Below are 11,265 nucleotides of genomic sequence, written 5' to 3'. Positions count from 1 at the left end.
TTTAAAATGCTGCTGATGTTTCATTTCAATTCCAGAGAGAACAGAATAAGAAAAAGTTATGATGTATCATTTCTTTTCTGTAAATGTTACTGCTCTTACTCTACAGTAATGCCATTGTCATTCGTAAGTTTATGGTATAGAAAGATTGATATATACATCCCGTTCACTGTAAAACTGCTGCACATGGAAAATGTGCTTCACTCTGAGTGACCCAGTGCCTGATGTAAGAGTTTAAATGTATGCAGAGTTAATAATTTGTCATCTTAGAAAAATGTGCTGCACTTCATATGGACGTACCAGAAAACACATGTTTTTCAAGTCTTGAAGTCCCTGACTTCCAAGCCAAGAAATCTAAGTTTGTTTATAACAGTCATGATTTTCTGACAGTTGTCATCACCAGCTATACTTTCTTCATCATAAGAATAAACCTGACGTAAATATTACGCCATGTATTCTTCAGAGTTTGCCTGAATATCATTGGATTTCGTTTCACTTGAAGCAGAAGCCAAGTTGTGAGGAGTACAGTCAAGTACAATCATAAAGATACGTTTTATGCTATGTTACACACACATAGACTGAGTGATAATTTGCGGGACAACAGCTTTACTGGCACTTTAAACTTGGACAGCACATGCTCATCGTCTCTCCAATTAGCCTGCAATGATGTGAGCAGTGCTGTTCAGACATAAAGAGACAGGCAAAGAAACAATATAGCTTCGAATGTCACTTAGTTTTTAAAGAGAATGAAATAATATTCGGAAAGACTTAAAGCACTACCGCGTGCTTCTTAGGTGACCAGACGGAAAGCATAAAATGTCCTTGTTCTCACCTTTCATAGTATTCTAATTATAAACAAGCTATGTGTGTTGCAAAACAATACTGCAGTGATTTCACCATACTATTGAATACTGTAGCCACAGAAGATATTAATTACAGTCAGTCATCTGGTAATCTCTTACCTTCATCCTTATCCGAATCCGAGAAATACATTTCAGTACTGGAACTGTCATCCAACGTTGATAGAGTCGATCAACAACAGAAGCCACTCGGGTGCGGCATTTTCTCTTTACTTATGACGTGCCATTCTATATATTGATGCCTACATTCGGTAGTGGCATATGAAAAAGCTGCATGTGGTGGTTCCAGTACGTCCGGGAGCTTAACAGTCTTGTTATTTCTTGGGCCAAATCCCTTAACTTGGCTCCAGATCAATTCTGTTGGGTTCGTATTGTAATGGCACAGTGGCAAATGTAAAAATACAACATTTGTGTGGTGTGCTCAATGCTGTGAAAATGATTGTTTTTCATGCTTCTGCAACACATATCGACTTCTGTGGCGTAAAACAATGGACACAGTCCAAATGAAGAATATTTAGTTTTTCATTTTTGCCTCCATAATTGTTATTTTCCGTTAGTTTAAGCAACCTTTATTAACAGTCTTTCATAAAATATCTAGAATTGAGAATTTATTTTTGAAATGAAAACAAGAATTTCACGTGCAATATTTAATTAAAAACAATATGATGTGCATTATTTATATAAAATGACGATGAATTTTACGGTTACAAGATGTAGGTAATTCAAATTGAAAAAGTAAAAAAACTGACTCGGGTGAGACTAACCAGCAAGACATTTAGGTTGATGAGTCACAAAGCTATTACTCAACCGCCTCCACTGTACACTACTATACACTGGTGTTTCATCTGTACTAATACAATCCCTTGTAAAACTTCAAAACCGATTGTGTCTGTAAATCTGTGACAAACATTAAGAACAACTTATTTCTCAGCACTTTTTAAATGTTTTCTAAATGGGAATGGGAAGCAGCCTCAGCCACTTTCATACTGCGTATTAACAGGGCGACAATCAAAGCACAACAGTGCAGAGGCTGGACTGTACACCATTTTTAAAATAAAAACTACAGTGTTGGTTTTTTTTAAGTTGATGGCTTCTAATACATTTGAATATCTTAAAGTTTCATTTAACGTAACTTAGTGATAATATATCTAATACATAAGTAGGACCTACTTCCAAGAGCGCAACAACACCAGTACATGTGTGCTACGGCTTCTGATCAATCATCGCGTTTGTTTGTTTACATCAGTTTTATTCTTATAATGAACGGAGTATAGTTCCTGACTTGGTGACGTTCAGGCATAGTTACCCAGTTATTTAGGCTGTGAACTCACATTCTGGATTTGAACACCAAGCAATATTGCAGATTTCCTTCTTGTTCATGTAAGATTGTTTGCCATTGTTAATGAGTGTATTGTTGATAATCTTCCTTCCATACTTTTTCTTCAACTACACCATCTGTGTCACTTGCGAGAAAGCTTACCTGCACCAGGAAACCATTGAGCAATATTCCTGAGATGACCATCCAGTTATGCATGTTAATTATTGCGTCATTAGTATTTGTTTCCTGTACTTAAAGCAACCACATAAACCTCGGGCACAAATTACCTCAGTATGAATGAAACTTGGTAGGAATTTGAGTTTGACTGTTATTTGTTTCAGAATCGGTTTGATAAAAACTCAAGCTTATAAATGTTTGACAGTAAATTTCTAAACAGAACAACACTCTAAAGAAGATTTTACTGAAAACGTAAAGCTGACTGAACTGCTTCGTAGTAGTCAGTATTTATGTCCAGGAAAATTTGAGGGGAGGGATTTTTTAAGTATGCCAGTCAGTGGCATGCAAGAATAATAGCATTTTTCTTCCACCATATTCTCAGTCAGTTTCCTTCTGTTGATATCAAATGTAAGTATCAGTGGAAATATCCTTTTACTGTTTTTGCATCCAGTTACTGTTATTTTTGCCTTAACAGAAGATTATTTTGAATTACACTGGTTCCCAAGCCACATGAAAATGTTCTTTTTTTCTACTGTCTCGCATTTTACACAATGAAAGTGTAAAGTGATTGAGACAACTGTTTTATTTCTGTGTAGGAATAGTAATTAGTACAATATTGATAATTTAAATGTTTAAATAAAGGATGGTAGTTACAAAATGTAGATTATGACATGATAGGACACTTATAAGGGACACCATCTTTACAACAGTATTCCCTTCCAGCAGATAGATTTGTGTTGACCCATTTATCACTGCAGTTCTTCACAAATAAATATGCCTGTAAAAAGACAAAAAGAGCTAAAGCATATTATGCATATTCGTTACATGATATATTTTTTGGATAAAGTACTAAGTAACTATCAGATATTGGTATACTTGTCAGCGGAAAATATAACTTGATTCACAAATGTTAACTTTCCTTTTGATTAACTGTAGTTCTAAAGTAAGGGATTATCATCTACAGAAAATGTTCCATCTTTGTTTTATTAGTATCACTTACTGTGAGAGTATAATTAAATAATTAATATTTCATCTCTTAATTAATATATCACTTACCCTCTCCTTGTAGCAGTCACGATCAATAGAGCCACACAAAATAGCTGGGCTATTAGGTAGATGTTTCACAATCTAAAGAAAGAGAAATAATTTTCACATTAAAGGGGACTATTAACACTTGTCGTTGATACCAGTCTTTATATCAATTGACATTTTCTTTTAGTTATTGAAATACCATCCAATCTTTAACATTTAACTGGTAAAAACTAAAATACTTTAGTGTTTATAAAATGTTTGATTAACAAACTGTTGCTCTATTTTAACAATTTATACTAAATTTATGTGAAGAACATTAAAGAGGTACTGTAACATATTGTAATGTAAATGAAACAAAATATAAGTGTGAAGGTGATTTTGTGCTTTTGTCCTTCTAAGATATTTTACTGAGGCATGCAACACTTTGACTTGGAAGCATTGTCGTCGATATTTCAATCTGGCTTCACGCATTCTGTGTTACACTCCACAAAAAAAAAAGCGCTGTGCCATTCGATGCTTGTCATTTATAGAATTCATGCTTTAACAATATTTCTGCATCCAAAATAATTTAACCAGCTCGTTTGCCAATGCTGAGGGTTATTTAAGACAACCCAGTGGCAAGCCTTTGACTTAAGTGACAGTAACTTAACATCATTCACAAAAATTTTCACGTCACTTTGAGATCTTGTTGTTCAGTTTATTTCTACACCACACGGTTCAGAGTTTTTAACCATCTACACTGAAAACATAGTTTTAGGTATTTTGTTCATTCCTCTCGTAAGGGTAAAAAAAGTTCAGTATGCACTAATGTGCAGTTACCATTCTCCTCACTATATTGCTGGGCATTTGTCTGTAGAAAGTAATGGAAACCAGTAATAGGTTATTATGGTTACCCAGTATTATGTTCCCATACTGGCATTACAAAGTTTTGATCATTTGGATGTGTGCTCTATTATACTTTTAGTTTCTTATGACTTGCTTCATTTCAATCTTTGTGTAATTTGAATGACAGTTCTTTTCTGTTCAACCCTCTTTCATCCTTTGTACCCAGTCTCTTTTGGTACAATGTCATTTGTATTATCTTCCTTTGTCTCAGTTTGTTCTCTCATCCTAATCTTTTTGTTTATTTTTTCTGTGTTTACCACTTTCTTATTGAGGCTGGCAAGGAAAACTACATCACAATGAGATAAAAAAGAAGATGTAACAAAACAGCATAAAAGTAAGTAGTCAGTGATCATTGTGGTTACATTATTGCCGTACAGTTAATTTTATGGATGCATCTCAAGCTTGTTACTGTCTGCCTGATTTGGTTTCTGGGTTTTCATTGATTATGTTGTTTCACATGCTGTGATTGTTCTTTTAAAAATGACTTGGTCATTTTTTGTGCCTTCTCATTGTGTGTTTAATCTGAAATGACCTCTATCTTGGACTGATGACCTCAGATGTTAAGTCCCATAGTGCTCAGAGCCATGTGAACCTCTATCCAGATTCCAGAGGGATAGTCCAGAACTATTTTTTTTTAGTGAACAGACCTCTTATGTCTAATTGGTAACAAATAGAGGAGAGTAGTTTCAAGGAAAACTGTGTGTTCTGCATCCATTAATTGTTTTGTGTCATTTTCAGTCATAGTGGAGAAAGTGGGTTGCAATCTGGCTTCAAACAACAGCAGAGTTTTGAATAGTTAGTACTATTTGCCCAAAATCAGATAATTCTGTTGATTTGGAGACGTGAAGCTGTGTGCTAAAACAGTGTGTGGGAAATGAGTCAATCTTAAGGGGAGTAGTATAGTATCTGTTTTTCCCAAACTTAACTATTTCTTAACAATCCAATGGAATGTTAACTTCACACAAAAGGACAGAGAGAAAATAATCAAAAACATGATAATTTATTTGGTCCCTTTCTCTCCAAACTAATCAACCATGCTCATGCAGAATTGTTGAGTGAACTGCTGTATCAGTGTCTTTAAACTCATTTTCTGGAAGTAAACATTTATGGCTACAATCATTTCATGCTACTTGCCATTTATCATTGAAAAGGCCTCTAAGTAGTGAATGTGTTGCGATTTTGACATCTTTATCTTCTCGCTCATAATTGGACAAAATAATTTATAAACATAGTTGATTAACTGTTAGTTTGTACATCTGCATATTATTCATTGGATGCACTGCCTCACTAAAAATCTTTGATAAGTTAAAAGTGATTGCTGCATAGACTTTATGTAATACCATTACGTTTCACTGTGAGCCAAGTGAGCAGAAATCATGAGACAAACTCCAGTTTCAGTTTGCCGCTAGTTTCTCCTTGATCATGCCAAATTTCATCCACAGCTCTCTCACCCAGCTGTGGAAGTATTATTCCTGAGAGAAAATGACTTATTTTAATGAAATATATTGCTTCCTGTCGTGGATGACAGCAAGATAAAGCCTTGTGTCTGTATGTAAAAAATGCTGAGATGGATGAATCCCAGTTTGCTGCCGTATTTATATCTTTCCCAGACATAAATAAAACTAAGATAAGATAAAAAGTGCAATACCATTCTGAAAATCCTTATAACTGAGTGAGTGTTTATTTTGCTATCTTTTCAGTAAATATTTAGTTTTTTTATCCTAACTTTCCTCTCGGTACTGGCTTTACTGAATGTAAAAGCATTGCATGTACCATTAGAGAACAATATAGAATTTGTACAGTGATGACATACTGTGGAACTATCAGTACTACAGTTCAATTGAAATTTCATTTCTTTTCTGGAACACTCTCAGTGCATCAGAAGTTTTGTGATGTACTGTTGAATAAAGTTAATTTCATTCAAATGACATCACCACATGAAACCTATTCTTAAGGAAAAAAAGAGTAAATCTGATATATATTTTCTGAATTTCAAATGTGTTGAAAGATATATAATATAATCGTGAATGACTTACGGTATCAAGACAGCGATTGATACACTGTTTGAGGCCAACAGGTGTGCATGGAAAGGGCACCATTAGTTCATGAAGCAGAGCTGCATTTCCTCGTGGTTGAGCATCACTGCCTTTCACAAATTGCCCACTGAGGAAAACACCACACGTACACGGAATGTCTTTTGGGTTGGTTGGTGGTGCTGGAGCTGGTGCAATAGGAGTTGTAGAGGGAACTGTTGATACTACTGTACTGCTGGTGCTGGTAGTGCCTACCATACTTTCAGCCCAACTAAACAGTATTGACAGAGGAAAAATTAAATTAATGAAATTAAAATATAGTTATTTATACTCCAGCTATATATTTTAATTTTTCTACAAATAAATTCATATGAGTCACATATTTTATGGAAAATATTACGAGACTTGTATATTATTATGAATCTTAATATTTCAATTCATTTATATTTATTCGTACATCGTATTTTGTAGAACGTGTCTTGGCGAATCCTTAAGAATGTGAAACACAGTTACGACCAACTACTCAACTGCTGTGTCATACTCCACCTCTAGTGTCATCTGGACATCAGTATGGTCAAGGGGTCTGTGTTTAGTATGTTCCTATACCAGTTGTTGACTTTTTGTTAAATTGGAGCCACTACTTCACTTTTGAGTAACTCCCCAGTTGTCCTCATGATTCCAAGAGCACTTCCCCTTCCAAGGAAAAGTCCTTAAGCCTAGTGGGAATTGAACCTAGTTCATCCGTGTGAGTGACATGATGACCACTCAGAGAGGCAGCCTTAATTTAAGACTACTGGTTCAGGTTTTGATACTTGATTGAATTTTTTGTTTGTTTGTTGTAAAGTGATCTTATGTAAATAACAAAAATGCCATTTGAACAAAATCTTCGGTCCAGGCTTTGGATCTAATGAAATCTTTGTTAGTCTACTGGGGAAAATGAAAAATAATATGGCATCAAAAGCATTCTATTTGCATGGGCATAGTAGTATCTTAACAACAGAGGATGGAGAATACATTAATAAATGGTACTGCAGGATTAAAACCACTGTAAATTTCTGTGGAAATATTAAAGATGGAATCCCAGAAGATTCTTTATTTGGCATAGTGATTTACTGCAGACAATGAGGATTCATAATTAAAAAAACTCTTACACTTACAGATGAAGATATACTCAAGGAGGGCCCAAACACTTACATACTACACACAGTGGGAAGAACAATGAAGCAGACCTACCCATAATCATACAAAAACTCATGCTGATGAAATTCCTAGGCATTATCCTATTGCACATCACTGTATTAAACAGGTGGCAGAAGCACTATAAGTATTTGCTTAAAATGTGTAATTCCTCACTTAAAACCACCACTGTGTTGACCAGCAGACAGAATCGCTAATAGTCTTGGCTTACTTCCACTTACTCTTGTGACATGATCTACTTGGCAGCTAAGGACAGAGAAATGGTTATTCAACAGAAGTGTGCAGTGAGAAAATTTTGTTAAGTTAGTTACTAAACTCTTGAACGATCTTGTGCTTATTAGACTTACATGCCATATGTTTACTTCCTAATGATATTTATAGTTAATACTTAAACTAATAGCATATCGTGCACTGAGGATAATGACAGTATTGAAAGTAATTTCCACACAGATTGCATGTTCCTGTCTATGGTCCAGAAAGGAGTTTACTTTTGCAGTTTCAAAAGTTTGTAACATGTTGGTGGTAGACACAGACAGGATATTGGGATCCTCAGATACAAAAATAAATAAATAAAAGAATACCTCATTAGCCAGACCTTCTACGATTCGTAATGGTATTTATATTAACACTAGTATTAATAATAAATAGGCTTTTAACTTTGCCAATACAAAGATAGCTGATAGCAGTCTCTGAAAAAAAAAAAAAAAAAAAAAAAAAAAAAAAAAAAAGTTTGTATCAAGGTGCAGGTGAAAATAGATGCTAAGTAATGCAGTACAAAGCATTGTACCTTTTTACTGAAATAGATGCTTTTTTCTATATATAAAAATTAATTCCCATAATTATCATTCTAAGTAGATTAGCATTAGTTACTGTTTGGTGTTAATGTACTGTACACAAGTTGCCTGCAAAGGCTGCTTCAGCCAGTTAATGTATAACTTACTCTTTTCATATATTTGAGATTTTTGTTCATGGAGGAATTTACAGAACATGTGTTTCTGAATGAATGAACAAAGAAAGTATGAAAACAAATTACTGTTATAGACACCTACTGCTGCTGCTGCTGCTACTACTACTACTATACTACTACATTGCATTTTCTGTGCTGTTTATGAAGAATAACCATAATCTTTCCAACTGAATCACTTTAGTTAGATAAAAGATATTTACATACCACTGTGCACACCATAAGCACCAAAACAGAAGCCACAGTGTATTCATCCTGAAACAGAGGACAGAAGTTCATAAACAGCAATTGTTTGTTTTTCATGGTAAAAATTTTTGAAATGATAATTTCGGCTTTTGTTTATATTATGCAGATACACTGTCTAAGTGAAGCATCCAGAATGGGAAGAGGAAATGAAATGGAAGCTTCACAGGTTGAAAGGATATGTTATGTTATTACAGTGATTACAGAAGTGAGTCAAATTTACGAGGAACTTCGCACCATGAGGCCGCTGATCAGTGTGATGCTGCACAGCCTCTGGCCAGGATGCATGTACTGATTAAATTGATAGGAGTGTCATAAAGCTGTTGTATCCTCTCCTGAGGCATCGTGGCCCACGAATGTAACTGGTCACTGATATCCTTGATACTGACAGTAGGATGCAGTAGATGTCGCATGTTCTATCAGAGACAGATCTGTCGATTTTGTTGGCCATGGGCGTAGCTCAACATAATGCACTTTTTCATAGAGGCAAGTCCTATGTGTGGATGAGCAGTGTCCTGTTGAAAACTGGCACAACAATAATGTCACATGAGAGGTAACTCATGAGAACATAGGGTATCTGTAATGTACTGATGTGCTATCAGAATTCCTGAATCACTACCAGCCATGACTGAATTCACCCCTATGACTCTGCACTCCGTGACACCACGAGGAATGCCGCTATGCCTTTCCAAAACATCGGTAGAATAGTACCTCTTTCCAGCTTGTCGCCATATTCACTGACAGTGGTCATCTAGGATAACACAGAACTATGATTCGTCACTGGATGCAGTGCAATGCCACTTATCAGCAGTCGATGCTTCCTGGTGGTGGCACCACTCTAAACATGGCCATTTATTATGTGGTGTCAAAGGCGGCCATGCATGGGACGGTAATTCCATAGTCTGACTGCTGCTAACCTCTGATCAATGGTGGAAGATAACACACAATGTTATAGGGAGTCCATTACTTGTTCTCAGATGGTAGGTGCACTGGTTCGGGGCTGTGATGTGCTTAGTGCACTACACAGTAATCTTCCCTCATGGTAGTTGGCCAGAAACAAGGAAATGTGCATGCCGTCATATGCATGCCAGCCATGGATCTAAGATATTTCCGAACGGGGCAATTTTAAAAAATTGATTTTTCAAAAATATTTTCATTTTGTAGCGCACATCTTTCTGGAGAGTTTGATACATGACGTGTGTGTTCGAGGAAATGAAATACATGTTATTTGGTCTTAAGTATGCAAAAGTGCAGTGCCACACATTTTCACATCAGTGCATTTCGCTCTGTGGAATTCTAACATGTATGTTTAGTAATGAAAGCCATCAAATCTACACTCATGCTCATAAATTAAGGATAATTGCAGAATATGGTGCCACACAACGTGGCACTACACAAAATTGGTGCTAATAGCATAATCACATAGGGAACACACTCGACACAGCTCTGTATATCCATGGTATTGGTGATAAGTTGAGAAAACCGTCCCGAACACATGTGCTACAAAACGCCACTGTTTCCTGCGCATGTACTCCCACATCAATATGGAATATGATCACAATGCACACGTACACATGCCACACAATAGGTTGGCATACCCTTGATCAGGTGGTCAAGCAGCTACTGTGGTATAGCCTCCCATTCTTGCACCAGTGCTTGTCAGAGCTCCTGAAGTGTCCTAGGGGTTTGAAAATGTATAGTGATACGTCGACCGAGAGCATCCCAGACGTGCTCGATGCGGTTTAGGTCTGGAGAATAGGCAGGCCATTCCATTCCCCTTGTATCTTCTGTTTCAAGGTGGTACTCCACAATGGCAGCTCGGTAGGGCCATGCGTTATCATCCATCAGGAGGAAGGTGGGACCCACTGCACCCCTGAAAAGGCAGACATACTGGTGCAAAATGATGTCCCAATACACCTGACGTGTTACAGTTCCTCTGTCAAAGACGTGCTGGGGTGTATGTACACCAATCATAATCCCACCCTACACGATCAAACCACGACCTCCATACAGGTCCCTTTCAAGGACATTAAGGGGCTGGTATCTGGTTCCTGGTTCACGCCAGATGAAAACCCAGCGAGAATCACTGTTCAGACTGTACCTGGACTTGTCCGTCAACATAACCTGAGACCACTGTTCCAATGACCATGTACTGTGTTATTGACACCAGGCTTTATGGACTCTCCTGTGACCGGGGGTCAGTGGAATGCACCTTGCGAATAACCCATGTCTGTTCAGTTGTCTGTAGATTGTGTGTCTGGAGACAACTGCCCCAGTGGCTACCGTAAGGTCACGAGCAAGGCTACCTGCAGTACTCCATATCCGTCTGTGGGCACTGATGGTGAGATATCGGTCTTTTTGTGGTGTTGAACACTGTGGGTGTCCCGTACTGTAGCGCCTGGAACGCGTTTCTTGTCTGCTGGAATCGTTGCCATAATCTTGAGATCACACTTTGTGGCACACGGAGGGCCCATGCTATGACCTGTTGTGTTTGACAAGCCTCCAGTCACCCTAGTATCTGCACACTTACTTGCTGCATCGTACTCTGACATGCACCAA

The 11,265-nt window shown here is 37.0% G+C and overlaps 1 protein-coding gene across 1 annotated transcript; it reads right to left on the bottom strand.

Moving 5' to 3' along the window:
- Positions 1-852: 852 nt before the first annotated feature.
- On the bottom strand, positions 853-6,560 carry LOC126157512 (follicle cell protein 3C-1). Its single transcript, XM_049916380.1, has 3 exons — positions 6,306-6,560; positions 3,409-3,480; positions 853-3,130 (listed from the first exon to the last, which is right to left on the bottom strand). The coding sequence occupies exons 1-3, from the start codon at positions 6,558-6,560 to the stop codon at positions 3,017-3,019; spliced, it is 441 nt and encodes a 146-aa protein (XP_049772337.1). The 3' UTR covers positions 853-3,016.
- Between the last annotated feature and the right edge of the window lie 4,705 nt (positions 6,561-11,265).

Source organism: Schistocerca cancellata, chromosome 2 (genome assembly GCF_023864275.1).
Source record: "Schistocerca cancellata isolate TAMUIC-IGC-003103 chromosome 2, iqSchCanc2.1, whole genome shotgun sequence".
Taxonomy (NCBI): Eukaryota; Metazoa; Arthropoda; class Insecta; order Orthoptera; family Acrididae; genus Schistocerca; species Schistocerca cancellata.
This window is presented reverse-complemented; position numbering and strand designations above follow the sequence as displayed.

Coding starts and splice junctions, on each gene's coding strand:
- LOC126157512 (XM_049916380.1), bottom strand. CDS start 6,560: ATGGTAGGCACTACCAGCACCAGCAGTACAGTAGTATCAACAGTTCCC. Junction 3,481..6,305: donor TCAATCGCTGTCTTGATACC/GTAAGTCATTCA, acceptor CTCTTTCTTTAG/ATTGTGAAACATCTACCTAA. Junction 3,131..3,408: donor GTGACTGCTACAAGGAGAGG/GTAAGTGATATA, acceptor GTCTTTTTACAG/GCATATTTATTTGTGAAGAA.